The sequence below is a fragment of the Strongylocentrotus purpuratus genome, unplaced genomic scaffold, assembly GCF_000002235.5.
Source record: "Strongylocentrotus purpuratus isolate Spur 01 unplaced genomic scaffold, Spur_5.0 spur5_scaffold_3, whole genome shotgun sequence".
In the NCBI taxonomy this organism is placed as follows: domain Eukaryota; kingdom Metazoa; phylum Echinodermata; class Echinoidea; order Camarodonta; family Strongylocentrotidae; genus Strongylocentrotus; species Strongylocentrotus purpuratus.
Window position 1 is genome coordinate 20975776 of NW_022145609.1, and position 22136 is coordinate 20997911.

Below are 22136 nucleotides of genomic sequence, written 5' to 3' on the forward strand. Positions count from 1 at the left end.
TACTACTGCAAATTAACTTGAGATTTAAACTGTCCTTGTATAAATCGAGTACTCTGGAAGAGAAGAAGAAACATAAATACCTGACGCTGATTTGCAATTTGAAACCTATTATTTTCTTAACTTTGTCCCGTCTAATTTTAGTCATTCTGTAACTCACTATGTATCAGATTAAACTGTTGAAATAACGCCCAATTACAAGTGCTTAACAATAAGGTACTATTGCCTGAAAACGAGACCCAATATTTATAGACAGTAAACTTCCTCAAAATGCCCCTATTAATTGTTTTCAGTACATATTTTGCTACAGCAATTAATAAATTTGATGATAAGATTCTTTAAACAGATATTACCGATTAAACCGTTTTGATACATCATCATCGAAATGCTTATGGAATATTTTTTTTTTTTATTTTTCATTATGCAGCCTTACTAAATGATTTATTTTATTGTCTATTACGTTCCTTTTTATAGATGCAGCCCAACAGCATAATTTCAGTAGCAGTCGTGATGACATTAGCAACTCTCTTCACACAAGCCGGTACGTATCTCAAATTCCTCAAATTGGCAACATTTATATTTAGTTCATTGTTACGTCATACTGACAACTGTCTCAAAGAAACTTTATATAAATGATTATCTCGTACAGAAGCTAAGAAACAAAAAAGGCAACAATTATATATACGCCATATGTACATAACGACATTCTCAACAATTATGTTATAAATAACAAAAAGCATTCCTAATTGTAGAAGAAATGGTAAAAAATGTTCCCGTTGAAATAAATGTAGGTTCATTATTAGCTATGTACACCATTCTAGTATCAGAATATAAAGTAGCAAACACAAAAACAAGACAGGCAATGTTCTGAGGGTTGCATAGTGAAGGAAGTCTCTATTTGAAACAAGATTTAATTTAAGTTTGTTTCGTCACTATATTTTCAGGCCTGAATTAAAAAAATATACATTTGGTCTAATGAAAAAAAGCAACTTTTTATCAGGTTCATGTATATTTTATATAAAAATTACTGTGAATGGAAATGATTTTCAATACATATTTAGCACTTAAAACGGCGTTTTGTAAAGATTTGTCCTTGACGACATTTATATTGTTCTTTGTGCGTGTAGTGTATACGCATACTAATAATCTTTTTGAACGGGCAGCTTAAGTGGTCACGAACGCGAGCTCTCAAAATCTGAGAAAAAATTCCGAGAAAAGAATGGACGTTGGACATCTTAAATTTAATTTTTTTGCCTTCAATAAATCTTAATCATGTGTTCTTGAATTGCATGAATTGCAAGTCGTCTCGAATTTGGCATAATACAAGAAAGGGGCTGTCCACATTAGCCATGCTCGCATCTGGCTAAATTTCTTTTTCGATATGACGAAACAGTCCATGGAATCTTTCAATACTTTGTGGAGTTACAGACATACCTACGGGAAAGGGTACAAATAATTAGGGACTCGATAATCAATCTGTTTGAATAACGTGAGAAATATGCTTATGCTTTTACTAATTAGACGACAACGAGGAATAGTAGAAATATGAAAACTAATATAAGTGTCTGCGTGGCGTAATAATGAAAAAAAATCAACGTGGGATCTTATTGCTGTTCACCGCGAGGAATTTCGTCGACAAACACAGAAGTTTGGGGAATCTGTTGAGCATAAGTTCAGCATGATTTTTCATTCACCTATTCATAACGATAAACTCATGCTTTGGTTTATACTCTACAATACAGGACTAAAGATGCTCGATATATGAGAAATAAGTAAAAACTAAAACAACAACAAAAACACCAAATGTATGGTTATGTGGATACCGTAAAGAGTGGCGTAGGCGGGGGCACATATCCCCCCTCAATATAATGGCTTCCGAACTAGGCAATGACATTTATCTAGTTCGATAACAACGGGTTGAGAAAAACAATGTGGAAAGAAAGTGATATGAACCATTTTCGTGGTATTCCAGTACGAGATATTACCAAGTCAGTCGATTATTTGATTTCGCATTGCAAGTATCCATTCCGATGTAATGTACCAAAACGGGTGAACCCATTTGATAGCCATTTAGTTGTCCTTGCTATTGATGATTTTTTTTATTTTTATTAGGTTTTCATTATTTAAATTTTATATTTGCTAAACTCCCTATCAGATATCTCAATGATTTTTCATAATTATCACGAATTCTTTGAAAAAAAGCTTTAAGAAAGTTCCTCTTACTTCGAATCCATTAACAAACATAAATAATGTACATGGAAATGCCGCAGACAAGACAACAACAACATCAAACAAACATGGAAGGGAGGGGGGGGGGGGGTCTGATGGAAAGGTAATAGGAGAACCTTGTATTCTCGATTATATCCGAGACGAGATAACACATGATTATAAAATACCGTCACCATACCCCAGGGCACTAGAACGTTTCTGGTCCCCTGATTCTAAAGGCAATATCAGAAATATAGTTCATCTGAACCATTTTCCCTCGTGTAGTCTGTTCGGACATGATAGAGGCCGAAGTATAGGAATGATATCATCCTCACATCATCGGCATACTTTTGATTTGATTTGGTTTATTTATTTTTCCACTCAAATATACAAAATTAAAATTAAATGCATAAACCATACAATAGAACAAACGAGCTATACAAGTAACGAATATTGATCAGTATCTACGAAACAAAATAAGTTTCCAGAGTACATTTAAGTTTGAAAATTAGATTTTTTTTTTTAAATTTTGCTTGATTTAAAATGTTTAATATTATCGTTTTTTTTTTAAATCCCATAATATGCTATGGAATGCATTGTTTTCAGCTTGGGTTAGGAGTGCCTATGCTCTATACTGCATAAACATTTGAAAATACTGCTCCCCTCAATGTTAGACTATAATTGACGTTATTTTGAATATTATAAAGTAAAGACAGAGTCATCCTTGTAATAGAATGAAACAGCTCATGTAATTCCATATCAAGACGATTTGCAAGATTTTTACAACTGAAAATTGAATTTTTGAAAAAGTATCTAAACTTCTTGAAAGCGCAAATGGAGTCATTGAAGCATAGCATTCATCGTAAGGTGCTAAGCACGTGTTTCATCTTCTTTCAATGAAGATTTTTGTTTTGTTTTTGTTTGCAACAGTACAGGAAAATAGACGTCAAGTAGTGAGTTTCACTCTAGATTACACTCGTAAATAGCATGAGGATACATTCACATTAGGCATTTAAGACTCACCACACGTTAGTTTCAATTATGTTGTTGCTATGGGGACGTGATGTGAATAAAACACCGATCGAATTATTAGCTTTTCGTGGAAAAAGCAGACGTAGAATAATAACTTCTGAAGGATGAAAAACATTTTAAAAATAATAACAAAACTAGAATAATGAATATGACAAGAGACAAGTAATCGTTTCGTTTATTGTCCCCCCCCCCCATTTCAACATATTGGGCCATTCGGAAATAAGAAGAAGAATGGGGGGGGGGGGGAATATGATTTAAAACAGAAAATCATATTTCAGTTCCAAGCGCTTATCTCCCACTGGTAAACGGAATCGTTTCTGAAAATAGAATCTTGAACGACGTCGCATCGGGATGCTAATCCCCCTCTCCCCGATGAGTGTCCAGCAAATCTTGACTATGTAATTTGAGTCATAATATTGATTTCATGTTTAATAAAAAGATTCGGATCAATTTTAGTACACGGACACTCAGTAATCATGCAAAACGTCAACCGATTGCATCACGTTCAGCTAGGTAAACAAGTTTTTTTTGTCCCCACCAGGAATAGACACATGTCTACAAGAATAGTAAATGTTCAAAAGTGGGTAAATGGAAACCCGTAGAAGTTAGTTACAAATGTGGATATCCGACGCATGACTTTGGACATAATGAACAGATTATGGAGGATGGCCAAAAATAAAAATCACAACTTTAAATATTCTGCTCCCTCGCGAAACTTAATGTTAAAATGGAAAGCATGTACATATTCTCGTATAATGTGATACTAGATTTAGGTTTATCATCTTTACATCCTTTTGTGAATGTGAGATTAAAGTGGAGACAGTGTGAATTTTGTTATTGTCCGAAAAATGGAACGGGGCAATCAAAGGTGTAAGTATTTATTCTTTGATGACTGAATTTCAAGTGAAATCGTAAGTTTACCATGAATTCGTTTAAACAAAAGCAAGACAATTAAGGATACATGATTACAAACAAATTATCTCTATTCAGGAAAGCAATTGCTAAAAAGAAAGAAAGCAATGCTTTTTATTTGCCATCGGTTTCCACGTTTTTGCCAGGTGAATTCGACCATTATGTCTGGAAACAGTGAAACACCAAACACATTCGAAACGAACATGGTGTACACAGTGTGTTTGACATGCAAGACGCGATAATTCTTGCTTCGTTGACAGAGCTGGCGTAAACAAATTCGGGCAACTCGCTGGAGAATTGAATTAAGCGACGATATTTGATAGTGCAGACTGACTACTTCTCGACTTTCCCCGAACTCATCATGACAGTGGGTTTGGTCAATACGAATTTACAAGAATGATCGCTAATTTCATCCTCGGTCGTTTGAGAAAGGAAGTGTGTATCGGTCTCTTTGTTTTATCATGGACCCTAGCTACCACGGTGTTATTGAAACATTCAGTAGCCATGGATCAAGCATATGGCTAAAAGCTACGCGAAAAACTTTTGTTTATTTCTATGACTTTACAATATATTTAATTAATCCTAGCCCTTTTTAATATATATATTTTTAAAGTGAGACCCTGGTCGTACCCAGCCATAGTATTTCATTGATTCTAGCTTTCGTAGTGTCGAAAAAAATCAAATGAATAACGATTTCGCACACAATATCACAGAAAGCAGGTTGAGAAATCAGAAATTAAAATGTAAATGATAATGAGGATAACAATTACAAAAAACAACTCTTTATTGAATAAACAAAAAAAAACCTGTATGTTTTTCAATTTTCAACTTACCCATATTTATTTTTAAAAAACGTGTACTTTATGTCTATATTCAAAATTATTCAAAACGGATTTTCTGTTTAATATAGAGGGAGACATTGTTTTAGAGTCTTTATCTTCCATTAACGTGTATTTCCACTGGGTTTAATAACATGCATATGAAGAGGGGCATGGGAGGGGAAGGGGGCTTGCTTAGCTTATTGACATCATTTTTATCTAATATACATTGATGGTGAGAGCTTTTTGTCACTAAAATATTAAACTATATTCAATCGTTCGCTTTGCTCACTCGCAAATGAATGTTACCAGTCGGGCAAGAGACATCAGTCCCATTGCGAAACCATGCGGCCAATGTGTTAAATCTAAAGCTATTTTGGGGTCTCGTATCCAGTCGCAATAACGTTCCCTGAAATTTTGGAAAAAAACCTGTTGATACTTACTACAGGGATAAAGTTTACACGTTAAGTGTTCTGTATATTTACACAATGACTGCTTTTTACAAACACACGCATTTTTTTTTCATTATCTATCTCAAAATTCTTATTCCTTTCTGGGTGTGTGAGCTTCCTATCGCGACTCTCCATCGTGCCAATAATAGAACTGTCACTCGGTGACATTAGCTCGTTACGAAAGCGAAGGTCTAATCGTTCAAGAAAATAATGAGTGTTTGTTTTATTGATTATGACCCGTGAGACTACCGCTAAATTACGCTCAAGTACCCATTAATCATCAAGCTAAGAAGGCTTGTAAAAAAGGGTTGGTGATTCTAGTCGAGATCTTCCCGAACACTGCACCGAATAAGGGCTTTACACCATTAACATAATGACAAGAGTGATGATGTTGCTTCAGCCATTTTTAGAATTCATGAACTACCAAATTATCAGATATCTAAAGGATATTTCCAAAAACATATTAATACAATTCCTCAGCTTATTTCTTGCTGGAAGATGGTGGTTCCTAGATTAATCCAATAAGGAAATTCAGTAGTAAACTGGTTAATTCATTTGTAACAATATATCAGTACCAAAATTAAACATGTTGTAAATATTTTATGATCAATTATTTTATCTTGTTACATCCTTTGAAAAATGCATCATTATCTTGAGTCTTAAACTATATAGTTTGGGTGATTTTGGAAGAGTTGAATCAGGTTTGGACATCTCCAGCCATCACGACAGCACTATCAAAATATCGTGAAATATCGTTTTTCAGAAGGTTCATGATTCCAAAGGTATGTTACCCCAGAGGTTCATAATTTCAAAAGTTCTTATTGCCAACAATGAAATAAGGCTCAAAATTTAGGAAATGACCACGTATCTTTTTTTCGGAATAACGCAACGATCATTCGGAATCATGGTACGTTAAATATGTGTTTCGGAAGGACATACGTACCTGCGGACAAAATCAAACGTCCTTTTGATATCTACATGATATCATGATATATCGGCTAATTTCGAATCATTGGGTCGGGTGGTCGCGTTACCCGACCTTTTGTGAAAATATGCTCCTCTATTCACGAAATGTCGGGAGTAATGTTTGTGTTTGTGAATTCAACCCTTGTAATATATAATTGGTCTGGTCCAATTTACCCGACGCTTTGTGAAAATCTTACTGCGAATCGAGAAAAGGTCGCAATCTTATTGAACGTGCATCTTCACATGATCGTCCGCGTTCATTTTACGAAAGGTCGTGTAACGCGACAACCCGGCCGGACGCGCGGACCCGATGAACCGAAGTAAGCCGATTATATCACGCTGCATTCCGCTTTTATTAGCACGCCACGACATGTATACTCAACATCTAATGGAGTACATGGGCAAACCAGACATCATTAACTTGTCTGAAGAAGTCTTTGTGCCAATATTATAAGTGAAAATAATTACTGTTCACTGCGAAACGAATTCATTACAAAGATAGATATGGACTTAAATCATTATGAATTTATCTGAATCCCAGCAGACATTTTAAAGATCCTGCATGTCAACGATTTACCTCTAATCACGTGCTCCGTGAAATTTAAAATCCCCCGTGCATTGAACACTGATATCGATCCATTTGCATATGCAGTAATTTATCACGAACAGTCGCAAAAATCAATCTCTTTCTCTTTGAACATCTTCTTTTGAAGTCAGCCATTGACCATGCGCATACCAAAAAGAGGTCAGTATAGCCACATGGCCAGACCGATTGCGGCAGTTCCCCATTCGCCGAGTTGGTGATCCATAATTTTCTCCGGCGACAATTGCTCCTGGATTCATTTTTGTCAAATGTATTAGGGTTAAGGTTGCTAGTGGGTTTAGGTTAGATATAAGATGGGGCTCCATGATTGAAGTTTGGAATTCGTTGTAGTATCATACTAATACTAATACTAATACGTATAGTCTATAATATATTGCTAAAGAGATATAAGTTCCGGGCTGGGCTTCGAACCTTCAACCCTTGGATTAAGTTTCAAGTGAACGAACCACTAAAAAAAAGGACACATCGACAATCGTCGGCTAGTGTATGAACTTACCTTGGTGCAGTTGTCGCAAAAGCAGGACTGTTTTACAGTTCCGTTACAATCACTCTATTCCGTACTTTCCGGTAAAAGAAAAATGAGGCCATCTAATCTGATTGACAAGTTGATTGAGAACAAAGCTTTCAGGGGCGTTATCAGAAATGTGATCTGACGGAGCTTCCGTTACCTATTTGGCGTGTTTCGTTCTTGAGCGAGAATGGCCAAAAGCGTCGCCAATCACGTGGGGGTAAAGAAAAGGAATTCATTCAGTTATTTCCCGCGTTTTACAACTCTATAAGTGTGCAAGCTGTTCATTGTAGGAAAACATGTTGAAATTAAAAATGCCATTACAACAACATGTTTGACTTAACCGTGGGTGATGAGTAGTCCGTGTCATACAAACTCATAATGACGTTCAGTACGAAATAGCCCCGAAAATGTCTCATTGCATTTTGGGAGATGTACCTGAGCGAGCCTGGTGATTCAAAATATAAAAAAAACTCTAACAGAATTGCGTTGGTTTTTAGGACAAAGATTCCTGCGTGTGGAAGGAATAGATGATTGTTAGTTGGGTAAGCTTTAATTCGTTAAAGTGTAGCCAAGTTAGGTAAAATTTAACCAATATTTGAGGTTTTTATCCAACAAACATGCCTTTCCTTTTTCTTTCTTTTTGTATCATTTATCGGGTGAAGTTTACGGAAAGTGTGGTTATTTTGAAATTAACAATCCATATCAATATGTATATTTTTGTGACTTTATCACTGATTAGCAAGAATTATGTGTTTCAGGATCATCGTGGTATTATAAAAACCTGTTTTCTTCTTCGTTTAAATTCCTATGTGCTTGGGTTTTAAATCTGTTCGACCTATTTTCTACAAACTCTTTTAGTGTGTCTTGACAAATTGCATCCGCCAGTGTGTTTACACATGGAGGTATCGAGTAACCCTCACTCCATTACTGTCAACAGAAAAAACAAAATATCGAAATTTGTATTCACAAAATGTTTCGTTTTCTTGTGTCCATTTCATAGTCCGCGACGGGCAAAGAAGTATTGTCGACGCTCCAGAAAAAGTGAGCAGAAAAGGATATGAAACTTCAAAACTCGTCTAATTATACAAATGGAAGATTTTCAAATAAATTACATTAGGTTGTACCCAAACATCTCCAATTTCAAAAACCCGGCGTTCTTCCATGTCTTTACGAATATTTTCCTGGCTGTTGGATTGTGATTGAAAAGCGCGTGGCATCTTCCTTTGTGAACCATCGAAATGCAGAGGTCAGCAAATTCAGAATAGCTGTTAACCGAATTTTCGTTTAGTGATACCATACATTGTGAGAAGAAAAATTGTTCTTGTCTCGAAATGACGTATATAGCGAGACGTCATATCGGAGTCTGTTGTACGAAGAATACTGTTCAAAAACTACTTTTCATCTCTTGAAAAGGGTATTGAGTATCAAGATTGAAACAAAAAAGAGGTACGGGGTTTGAAGGAAAAATTAAATCATGTCACTTTCCCGAGGTCACATTTTCAGAGATACAAGGTTACCGCAATGGTGACGAGTATCTGACTATCGAATGACTCTTAACGGAACTCATTAATCATTCTTCACCAGCTTAAACTTTGCGAACACAATCGCACCACTCTAGAAAACCAGAGAGGGGAATTATAGACCTTCAAAAACATGGAAACCATCGATCATGTAAAGAGACGCTGTTTCGTAAGACCATGTGTGTTCGAGCATTAGGTGGGAAGAAAAAATATTGATTAAAAGTCGAAGTCAGTATCACAGATCTGTCATAAAAGAGGTGTATGAGGGAGGATACTTCAAGCGAGAGGTTTACCCTTCTTCTTAAGATGATAGTGAGATGGATTGCACCCTTCAAAGACAACTCATCTTTCACAAGCTCTCACTGGTTACCTCCCGTATTAAACAGTCCTTCGGAGACCTCCCTCTCAGTGACCGAAATCCCGTCCGTAATTGCATTCAAAACGAGTCTCAATTATGCCCGGCGTCATAATAATCAATTCTCTTCCCTCATGTATGGCAGTACGCCAAATATATTGCGATTACTCAAGGGAACAGGCTCTTCATGTTTCAGAAGAAAAAATGAGAAAAAATCAATGTTCTTTGAACGATGGATGGCAGATGGAGAAGGGGAGAAATGGAAAAATTACACATTTTACAGGGTATTTGGACAATACTGTATATAAAATAATAATCGATTCTGCAAATGCCATCTGGTCCCTACCACGTGACTGACGTTTTGGACGTCATACAGACTGTATCTTCTTGAATTAAGTTTTAAAGATAAAGTAAAGTTTTGGTCATGTAATTACAATTTGACAGGTTGTGTCTACAGGCTATCGGGAGAGGTTTATTGGATTGTTTGGTTGTAAGAATCAGTATTTATTTAAGATTGTGCAATTATCGCAATGATATAAAGGGGGGATTCACATACGGTAAAATGCACGTCACACAACAATATGTATATAGGACCACATTATGCATGTGGGCGGGAAATTCGGTACAAACTTATGTATTCATTATGTTTTTTTTTATGAGGGCGTTTCATGAATGACTGTTTTTAGGAGACCATTCTATTATGAATTTCTTCCACACTGACAAGAAAGACCCCGACAAAGTTCACAAATTATTTTGAAACCCTTCCTTGAACTAGAAATTATTTTGAACATGAGTTGGATACAGTTCATTAAATTATGAATTTCAATGATCAGCACAGCTGCACTACCTGTTTAGAATGTTAAACGGAGTCATTTAGTCACAAAATACCACTGAATTGCTCTGTAAAATATTTTATACGCATGTTACGGTTTTAATGATTTTAGGAAATCCCCTAGCGATCATACAAGAAAGCATTACAGCGACGAATGGGAATCAATTAATTTTTTACTGGATCTAAATTGGGCATTGACTTTCGTCGTCACCATGCAACACGGCTATTTAGAGGGCACATAGGCTCTTTGGAGCACGGATTTAACCTCATAAAAAGAATCTTAAATTAAATTCTTTGATATTGAGAAAGCACCTTGGATAAAAAAAGGATTGAATCTAAAATGAAATGGAAAAAAAAATCACTGGCTAACATGGTTAAACTGTAAACAAATAAAGTGAACCATTATTTAAACAAAATAATATTTATCAACATCTAAAGAGTGGACATGAAGAACAAAAGACAAAAATCCTAAAGAATGTATATATATAATTATGACGGAACAGTCACAATTCAATCAGTTGGTATTATGAAAACACCACCCCCCCCCCCCGTTAGGAAAATCATAGCACAAAGAACATGATGGCTTTCCTTTTAAAAAGAATCCACCCCATATCCTGAAAATGTTACACTACCTTCGATCTACTTTCCTTTTCTGGTTTCACAAAATATTGTCTTGTCCTCCTGACAACAGCCTCCTTCGATCCTCGACACAAGAAATGACTCAACAGCGCCCTCAATGTGGCCCCCTTACAATTGATGATTCTTTGAAGCACACACTCGAGCGATAAACTAATAATGAAGTTTTACTTATTGGTTCTACTGCGCCTACTTCCTAAGTATTTGAGTTTACAGAAAATGTATTGAACATTTAAAGTCATCCTACAGGTTTAATCATCAACAAACAATATCAAAACCCTGCACTAATATTCTGTAGGGGCAGGGTGCAAATGTGAACCATTTCTAACATGTTTGCACCCTAAAGGAATTCAAAATCATTATATCATCATCATCGCCATCGTCATCATCATCGCCCCCACCATCATCATTATTATTTGTTATCATCATCTTCTTCATATACATCATCATCATCATCATCATCATCATCATCTTCTTCTTCTTCTTCATCGCCATCACCATCATCTTATTCATCATCATCATCATCATCATCATCAACATCACCATCATCATCATCATCATCATCAACAACGCTTACAACAAAACCCCATCCAACAAACGGACTGCTTTATTAAATGGGCATGATTTCCCATTAATGCAGCTCGAAAAATGCAGTAAGTATGTTGGTATTCTAGAAACGGGTTCTCTTTTTAATAGCGTGCGTTTCTTCACTGCCAGTAGTTGGAGCACTTTATAAATCTATATTCATGAATTTACAATTGGACTTTGGAAAGATGCAGGCGTAACAGGAGATGAACCGTGCATTGGGTGTATGAAGAAAACTTGGCAAGCGTTTGGGTAATGATATGAGTCCAGACTGGATTGATCTCACGACATAATGAAATAAATCAAATTAATCTCCCCTGCCCGACCATCCTTCAAAAATCACACTTCAATTTACTTCCCAACCTGAAACGAACAGCGGAAAGAGAACATCAAAACGACAACGACAAAGTGGAAAGAACCATCAGAAAGAATAAGGAATGTCCTCAATATCTTCATCGCACGATCAATACCATTTTTTACCTTTGGGATAGAGTTTCAGAAAAGGACGAACTAAAATTTCATCTCGGTTCAACCAACCTAGATGGAAAAGTATAAATCAAAGAACTTGTTGTCCTAGTTTCGTTTCGGATTATGGCCGAAAGGGAATCTGTTCCATCGATATGTCTTAAAGCTACATTTTGTTGTTTTGTTTTGGTGATATGGATGATGATTACGCGATGATATTGCGAATGGCGTGTGACTTACGGAAGTCGTATATAGCGCAATGCGTCAATAGATTTTGCAAAGGAAACCGAGCAACGCGATGTCATCATTTACACCCCAGTCACAGCAAGCCGATGTTAACAGGTCGAACGAAAGATTACATTTATCTTGCATGGGCAAGAATTGGTTGGTATTGCGGTGTGACGGGATCGCCAATGGCAATATTCGTTTCCTTATCTATACGTCAATCACACCGACGAGACCGACACCAGAACGAACAAAATTATCCTCAATGCCCTAACATCTAGGTGGTGTGGATTCACACCGACAAGACCGATATCACTCCGATAACAAACCGAAGAAAACATCAGCTATGGTAAAAAAAAGGAGTTGGTTAGGATTTTGTTTGGCAGTGTGCCTAGTGTTTCAAAACCGACAACCTTCCTTATTTATTCTCCAGTAACACATACGAGACCGACACCAGACTGACGTTTTACCGAACAAAAATTAACATAACCCCGAATGGCAAAGAAACCTAGATAACATTTGCCCCGGACGCCGTACGATAAATTAGTCTACGATTTTTCGTAGACATCGTAGGAGGCTACGGGCTACGATGTTTGTGTTTACATTATCTACGAGCATCGTGCCATTTATTAAATTGACCCTCGGGGGCAGGCCGGAGCAAATCCGTACAGAGGCTGCTTGGAGATTGTACGGAAATCGTGCAATTTGAATGCAGTAGCCGTGCAGTCTCCGCAGCCTCCGCACGGAAATCGTACGGAGCCCGTGCAGCTTCCGTGCAAAGGTTGCGCGGAGAAGGCGCGGGATGACTGCTCAATATCACGGATACTGCACGGGCAGCGGGCAGCAACCTTGCGATAGCTGTGCAATGGCCGTGCGAATGCCCCACGAGTCTACAATCTCTGTACGTTTTTTTTTTTTTGCCCCCATGTTCACCGAAAAATCTTTGCAGCACAATCAGTGCGAGGCCTCCGGGCGATGCCCGTGCGGGGATTGTGCAATGTCACCTACGAAATGTATACGGGTTACGGGTTACGATTTTTTTCAAATTTGTTTAACTTCTCGCGAAACAAAATCGTCAAGGCTGCGGAGCCCGTGAATCCGTACGAAAATCTCACGGCCGCCTCCTGCCTCCGCACAGAGGCCGCACGGAAAAGGGGATACGGGCAGGATACGGGCTCCGTAGACTAATCGCAGGCCAAATGTAATCCAGGCATAGGAGTCGGGCTGGCGTTGGTTCTGCGGTGTGACTGTGGTGTCAAGAGGAAGAGGGGGTTGGGGAAAAAATATGTTCGATGCCATCATGATGAACGAGGAAATTTGCACAAGAATGATCTTTACACATAGATCACTTTAGCACATAGATCATCTTTGCAGTGATAGTTGTTAAAAAGACATATTGCTATGTTGCAACCCTAATATCATGTTAACGCATGGTTTAAGCCTCGGTCACAAATGCCATTACGAACTGCTACGAGCGCCGTACGAACGATTATCAGACAATGGAAATTCGGGAAGACAATGGAAAAACAGGGAGATTCGTACGAAGTTATCGTTCGTGCGAACCTTTGTGACCGTAGCTTTAAGAGAGCAATATGAGAGAATTGGAGAGAGGTATAGATAATATCTAAATAAAATTGCCTTTTCTGATAAAGAACAATTGTGTCTATGGTGAATGGAATTGAAGTGAACGTAATTAAATACGAGATTCTTGCATAAATGTACTCATTAGGCATTTCTTATCTTTGTATCTACAGTTTGCAGTCTACAATTTGAAACAACACAAGACAGAGTTCCGGCAAAAAGACGTAAGTACAAAGCTTTCATTAGGCCCGCATGTTAAAAAAAGAACAACATTATTATGTATCATGTAAATGCTTCGGGTTAGCCTACTTCCTAATAATGTTCAAGTGAAACAAAAAGCTGGAAATACGTCAGCTGCTATTCATTTGAGAGTTCGTCGAATACAGAAGTAAAGAAAGAGATGGAAACAGAAGGTTGAGGAATTATTTTTACATTAAGAAAGTCACATTCCCGTCATATGCCAGTAGGCGAAGATGATTATGGATTATATAAAATAAAAAGAGAGAAATAAGGAAAATCGAAAAATAGGAACAGAATATAGAGAGAGAGAGTTGATGGGAAGAATGGTTTTACTCTGCTATTATCTTTGAGGGCGCCATATCAATTCAGTCCGAATGAATGGTTAACCAAAGTACCATTTAAAATCCTCACGCGATGCATGTCAATGGCGCCGAATACAGTTAGAAAATAATATCACATAACCCTTCTTACTTTACCGAATAATCGATGCTATTTTTGTCTGATAATTTGTGTCTTTCTTACGGGGTCCGATTCCATGCCACAGCACTACCTCAATTTATAAAGACGCTAATATACACTTGCCTCTCTCGACCCGGGTGTATTGTTGTGTGGTTTCTGTGTGGGTGCTGGAGCTATCAAAACACCCAGGGCAATAATGTCCAAAGAACTTTGAAAGCACGAAGAGATTTGTTATGCGCTTTGCAAGAACAGAAAACTACAACTGCTACTACAACTATTACTACTACTACTACTACTACTACTACCACTAATTATATTATTATTTTTATTATTATTATTTTGTTGTTGTTGTCATTATTGTTATTTTCTCTTATATTGCAGTGTTCTGGGTAGACAAGAAGGACCATCCAGTAGGTAAGTCACCTTGATAAACGTCAACCAGTAGTTACCTGCAGAAAATAAACTCGTAAATAACCAATGAGCTTTAAAGGCATCGTCTAACAATGTTAAAATCTGAGATGCATGGCCCTACGTGTTATCCTTATCACCTAGTAGATGCTTTCGCAGAAAGAGATTGAAATCACATGAAATTCACAGGTGACAGTTTCGAATTGGGAATTAAACTTTCTTGTTTGTGTGTTAAAACCGTCAATACGCTCTTTAAAGACATTGTTTAACAATGCCAAATCTGACATGCATGGCCCTACGTGTTATCAGCATCTGTGATATCATATTGAAGCCCCGAACAAATGCGCTTTAAAATGATCATGAAGTGTCTCAAAAAAGTAAAAAATGTTCGGGTGACCGGGTTTTAATACCATTCTTACTTTCCTCAATAGACTGTAGTTTTATTTTTTTTTACAGTTAGGAAAAGGGAAAATTAAATTTCGATTTCCAATCATAAACATCTTGATAATCCGACAGGCTTGTAAAAGTCATGGGATTCCTGACTGACCTAAAGATTGCAGCATGGGCTAAATTCAGGATTTTGTTTCAGAATCTGAGGCAATGTTACCGAGTCACTTTAATGTCTCCGCTTGAAGTATGCTATCAAAACTAGGGGTCGTCGTAAAAGCAGGCCAAATACTTGTCCACTTTACCAACTTTAATATACATTGCTAACATTTAAACCTGTAAAAATGTATGCCAATACGAAATAGCATGCATGTCCTTTACTGATTTCTTTTTGCCTTTCTCTCTTTCATTTCAGACACTGACTTTTTCACAGTGAGGGCCAACGACGCCGAGGAGGTTCTAGGTGTGTAAATGGTTACGTAATGATTAATGCCACAGGGGCAACTCAAGAAACGTAGCAGGAGGGGCGGGAGAGGGTTGTAGGGGGGTTGGGGAAGTTTTATGCCCCTCCGCAGTTCTTAAAACTGTGTACTCTCTCCAAATTATTGTCGGCTAATTAAACAGATAAGTAGAACGAAAAAAAAAAAACACCCACAGTAAACATGTTAAATTAAGAATACATGCTTTTACACTTGCTGGCAAAATATTCCCAATTCATTTACGAAATTGCAAACGCTAACATTCCGCATTTCATATAATAGTATGAAATTTTCCTGTTATTGTCATGAAAAAATGTGTACCCCTATTTGTAGTTCTCGAGACATTTTTGCGATAGCGGAAAACCGATATTGGCCATAACTTGTTGGACCCCGAGGTGAGCTCTTTCAAAACGGTAACACAAATATGACAAACCTACAATATAAAAATGTAAACTGTCAAGTTCATTTTGTGTTGTTTTAGTGCAATTTGTATCCCTTTTCTTTCTTCTTTAGATTGCTTCGTCGAAGTGTGCATAGCAGATTTCGTCAACTGCGCAAAGAAGTGCTTGTTCTACGAAAACGGAAATACCTGCCTGCCAACATGTCGTCATACAAGATCTATCTGTAGTGTTCAGTGCTTCAAGAGATACGACGTGGATGTCAGTGATAGCGTGCATTGAGAAGAAAAAATGAAAATAAATCAGCCCTTAAGAAAAATGAAAATTAAAATCGCAAACTGACCCCTTTTTGGAATGAAAGAAAATACATTTAGTTTATGCTATTAAAGGCTAACGCCTCATCTGCATCAAGAACATAGGCTTTTGTTTTCTTCACAAACTTATCAATGCTATCTCGGAACGTCACTTGTTGTGTACTTTAATTTTATGAATAAAAAAATATCAACAACGATTTTGTATTGCAATTATTATATTACACATTCTTAAGACCTTAAAAAGGCAACTCTTCAGTGACGCCTATGTATGCCATATCTGCGGAGCACAGTTATTTTATTTTCGTATTTTGCAATACGATGTAAAGAAAATGCAAGAAGTAAAACAAAATATATATATAATGATTATGGAATGGCGTGTATTTGTAACTTGTCTCGCACCTCATTATAAATTAAGGCACCTTTGAATGTTGAACCTCTTATCTGTTTACATATGGTCGATGTGATTGGTGACAGTTTGACGTTTCAAAGAGCGTGAAAGAAAGCAACTTCGATCTCAAGAATTCGAAGGTTCTCCGTCCAAATCGGTACTTCATGCCACTTTGTGACATAATGGTATAGCTATGGATATCTCTCTTTTATTTAATGTTGCCTCAAAAAAAAAAGATGAAAGGAAAAACAGAAGAATAAATCATACAAACTGCTTGTATGGAAAAAAAATTGATTAGTAGTAGATACTTGCTTTGTACCTTGCCCCCGTCTAAATACTAAATACAAAATAATTTTAATACATCCTAAATTACGTACGGTGCAATTGAATCATGCAATGTCTTTTGGCAATATTGAAAGCTTTTATCCAACTTAATAGCAACGTCATTCTAACTTCTTTGAGTTGTTGGTAGGCAAATGTGTAAATATCTGATCCAAATAATTTTACAATGAGATATATAAACTATAGTAGAATTAGATTTTTATCATTTAAGCAGTAGTGATTGTTCGATTAGATTGGGAGGCTCCCGAAGACTGTACTTTCTCATATGGTCTTCATGTGTCTCGTTCCACTCCACTTCATAAAAAGCTGTACGGCAGTTTGGATAATAATGCATACTGTTGAAGGAACGCCTCTGTTTGTGGAGAAAAAATATCCTACTTACAAAGTCAATATTTTGGAAGTGACTGATATTCTGATTTTCGAACAATCATGCCCGGGGAAACACTCACAAAGTAATCTAATTAGCTTCATTTTCAAAATGTAAACTCGTTCGGAAAGTTGATATTGACGATATTACGTCCCTGTATGTGGAAAAAGATAATTTGTACACTGCTTTCATATTATTTCAACCAAGAAAACGAATCCAAACTTTATAGCATGCTATTTGAAGAATAAAAACACAAAAATGTCCATAAATAAGTTTGAATTATTTATGTACAGTTGTTTTTATAATCAATTTAAATTGGAAACATCACGTTCCTGTATGAGAGAAATAACAATTCTCGTTATTTCGTGAAAATATTAGAAACAATTCAAAGATTTTTTGTGGAAATGGTTGACGTTTGAGAAAAAGAGAAGTTTATTACATGACAGTTGGGCCTCTGCTAATAGAGAAAATCCGTTTATAAGAGAAAGTTGTTAATCTGGTTTCATGTAAATACAAAACGAACAAACAAAACAAACGAAGTAACCGAGAAATCAACTTCCTCTTTATTTGGTGGAAACTTAGGCATGATAAGGAAACTTATACTATACTACAAAACTGATGAATAAATACAAGTGTTCGATGATCTCGTTACAAACTATCGTTATAATGAACATAACAGTTTAGGTTAAATATTATCGTAAAGGAAACGTCTCTGCCTGTTTACAGAAATTGATATACTTTCATTTTGTAGATATTTTTGTTCAGAGGACGGGTGGGTTAATGCAACAGTATATTTACATAGTACTGAGCAATGATGAAATACTACGGAACAAAGTTATTAACTCTTTCCCGAATCATAACCAATTTTGGGGATGTGGTAATGATTATTATACTTGCCATGATTTATTAAAAAAAGAGGTATAACGGCATCTAACGAATGAAAATCATTCCTTGTATATGAGGCAATGTTGTTCTTTTTAACATTCCCTTTCAGAGAAAAATTAAAAATCTAATAAGGGAAATGTGTTGTATACGTACGGCTTTCACAAACTTAATAGGAATACATTTTGAGAGTTTTCCATCTACTTTTGGGTAAATATGTACATTACTTTGGAAATTGTTTTTGCAGATTATAATAGTTGATTAAAGATTGAAGTTTACTTGGATGGTTTGCACGGCTATGTTCCTTTCACAGAGGTTTATCAATGCAAACAAAATACTATAATAGAGAGCTAGAGAGAGAGAGAGAGAGAGACATATGGAGTGTTCGTGTGTGTGTGTGTGTGCGTGTGTGTGTGTGTGTGTGAGTGACATATATATATGGGGTGGTGGTGGGTGTGTGTGTGTGTGAGAGAGAGAGAGAGAGATATTAGGTGGGATAAATAGAGAGAGAGACAGAGAGATATGGAGTAGTGTAGTGTGTGTGTGCGTGGGAGAGAGAGAGAGCGTTTGTGTGTGCTTGTGTGTGTGTGTGTGAGAGAGAGAGAGAGATATTGGGTGGGATAAATAGAGAGAGTCGGGAGAGACAGATGGAGGTGGTGTGTGTGTGTGTGTGTGTGTGTGATTGTGTGTGAGTGTGTGTGATGGAAGGGGATAAAGAGTGAGAGAGAAAAACATATACAGAGAAATGGAGGGTAGGAGAGAGAGAGAGAGAGGAAAATGTGTGGATGGGTAATATGGAAAACATAAAACGAGAGGTATGGATATTAGAAACCGAGCACAGATACATGAAAGTGAAGCGTAAAATCCTAAAGGGTAGGGAGAAAGAGAGAGAGAGAGAGAGAGATTTTTTTTTTGGGGGGGGGGAGGGGAGGGGGTGGTGGAGGGGACGTGAGAGGGAGTGATTGGGATGAAAAGAAAGAAAGAGAGAGAGAGAGAGAGAGGGAAAACGGAGAGGAGAATAAAAAAGTGAGGAAATGTACTCTGTTCGTGGTCAGAAAACTGAATCTCCAGACGTCGAACAGAGCACACTTTTTTGAAACGCAGACAGATAATACTTCTTTTCACGAAAAAATACTGTAATTTGGAATTCTCTTTCAAAGCTACTCAACAGAGGAATACTAACTGTCTCAGAACTACGTTCCTCACGATTTAACTTCTCGATCTAGATCACCACAAAAGTAACAGAGTGACGGAGGAGATGATGGACATACGAAAGCCTGAATAAATGATGGCAGCCGATAATTATATGCGCATACTATTAAACATGAGACACATTATTTATCATTAACTCTATAAATTGACAGCGAAACTTCATGATATGAATTCCAACCTGCTCTAACATTAAATGACTAAAAAATAATAAGTAACGAGCACATTAACCCCCCATAATCTTGCACTTCGCCAATAACATAGGTCAGGTAAATCTTTATCTCACACACCGGGGAAGTATCAGAGTCACAGAAACGTAGAGCAGCAGAAGTGAGAGCAAGACGCCCTCACACACAGCCTGGCGGAAATCATCGGAATCGATGGATAGCGCCGATAAACCCAACAACAACAACCACATTTTACCCTACCCTTTCCTTTTCCATTTGTACCCCATTTTTGGACATATGGCTCTGGTTAGTCTCATTTCACAACGCCCCCTATCGTCAGAGCATGATCTGAGTCGGCAGCCTAACATGTTAGCCTATGGACGTTTTTTTAAAAAATCGTTAAAAATTCATTTTTTGTTTAAACGAAAAGCACATCCACCCCGACGTACGTTATCACTAGCTCTTCCATTGGAGCCCTCATGTCTCATTGACTTTTGAAAGTTCACCCACCGTAATTTTTCAAAATAGGTTGCAAGCTCGTCATTGCCTATAATACACGTGTGAAACAAGTCTAACTTTGGACTCAGTTTACCAAGCGATTTGAAGGTTATAGGTCGAGCACACGAAACATAAAAAGCATGAATTATCATAGATCACTTCTGCCTATTTCATTATGTCCATTTCATCCAACCCCCCACCGTAATTTTTCCATTTAGTAAAAGCAAACATTTTGCCGAGTTTAGCAAAAACATGAATATTCATGAACGGTCAGACAATACAGCCTTTATAGTACGTAACGTATAGTGAATGGAATGGGCGATGATCCGTTCAGGAGGCAGAGGTCAGTGGTTTGTGCTGGCAATGTTCACGCGAGCGAAAATGAGACAATCAGAGCAATATGAGTACAAACACCCGAACCCCCAAAATTGTTTCGTGCGGGGAGTCAGCATTTAGTTGTACAGAAAGTGATATGTCGCCCTCTCGGGTTCTCATAGATTTTTTAAATCGCTTCTGGTGATACTTACAAGTTATCCGAATTCACAAAGGGTAATATCAAGGTTTAAAGGCATTGTTTAACAATGTTTCCAGTATAAAAATCTGAGATGCATGACCCTACGTGTCTATGATATGGTGTAATATTGAAGCCCTAAACAAATTGCGCTTCAAAATGTGCTTCGAAAAAGTAAAAATCTGTGAGTGACGGTTTTACCATACTCATTTTCCTCAATAGATTGTAGTCCTTTTATCATTGGGAAAAATGTTTTTTGAAATTTCGAACTCCAATCATAAATATCTTGATAACCAAACATGTGATTTGCTTGTAAAAGTCACGGGATTCCTGATTGACCTAAAGGTTTATAATTATGATTTCAGGATGAGCTAAATCCAGGATTTTGTTTTAGAATCTGGGACAAAGATACCTAATATCCCTTTAAAAAGAGTGCGCACCTTTAACTTTACATTTCCCGTTCCGTATTCATGGCGCTACAAAATATGATAATATAGCTAATTGCAATGCGTTTACTACTCCGAGTGCATTAGTGAGGATTAGTTCACGAGATTGCTTTGGGATAGGTTCAACCCGGGAGTTACAACACCCTAGTTCAAGCAAGGAGGATATCTCTTTGGTTCAAGCACACAGCAATTTTTAGCAGTTCATGAAGGTACGCGGGTGTTTTACTCATTTTCAAGCCCCACTGCGCTACGTATCGCTACTTGCGCCCTCTATATAACAAACAATGTCCCCTATTTCTAATGTTAATTGAGAGCTGATTTGAAGAGATAACCACCTGTCACTGACCATGCAGGGAGGTCTAATCTCTCATGGCCAAACCAGTACAGGCTTAAACACAATCGCAAAGACCTTCAAGAAATGTCAATAGCCTTGCGCATCATGTTTTGAAATGTGCGAATATGACAGTGATATTGTTAGATTATCGAAGCATGTTATCTAAAGATAGTGGGTCTGATAGTCTGATTTTTAATCCCCCTCCCCAGAAATAAATATATTTTTAAATGATATAGTTTTAAAGGTAAGTAAGTTGAAAATTATTCATTCAAAAACAAGGCATTCATTTATTCATAAGGCCCATGCTATTTAAGACTTTGCATGAATAGGCTATGTGCATTATATCGTTACCCAATACAAACAAATACATAATTATTATAAACACGTATTAGTCAGACAAAATTTCATCTCGATTTCATAATAAAAAACGAGATTATGTTTACAAAAGTCGGGAGTCTTTGTAGATTGAATGTTTAAGAACGATTCCGTGTTTTCATTAAATTGCTTTGATTTCTTCGTAAATTTTTGCCTGAAATGTATTTGTTCTATTTATTCTTTAGTTGAACCGGTAAATGATATTTTGGATCTGAACAGTTACTTGGTAATAT

The 22136-nt window shown here is 37.0% G+C and overlaps 1 protein-coding gene across 1 annotated transcript; it reads left to right on the plus strand.

The window, feature by feature from the left end:
- The first annotated feature begins 475 nt into the window (after positions 1-475).
- Positions 476-18645, plus strand: LOC752246. Its single transcript, XM_030996773.1, has 5 exons — positions 476-538; positions 13873-13923; positions 14780-14812; positions 15609-15656; positions 16186-18645. Exons 1-5 carry the CDS (start codon positions 508-510, stop codon positions 16350-16352), a joined length of 330 nt encoding a protein of 109 aa, XP_030852633.1. The 5' UTR covers positions 476-507; the 3' UTR covers positions 16353-18645.
- The last annotated feature ends 3491 nt before the right edge of the window (positions 18646-22136 follow it).

Excerpts from the sequence above, each read along its gene's own strand:
- LOC752246 (XM_030996773.1), top strand. The coding sequence starts at position 508 with ATGACATTAGCAACTCTCTTCACACAAGCCG. Across the intron at positions 14,813-15,608 it reads CAAGAAGGACCATCCAGTAG|ACACTGACTTTTTCACAGTG; the intron begins GTAAGTCACCTT and ends CTTTCATTTCAG. Across the intron at positions 15,657-16,185 it reads CGACGCCGAGGAGGTTCTAG|ATTGCTTCGTCGAAGTGTGC; the intron begins GTGTGTAAATGG and ends TTTCTTCTTTAG.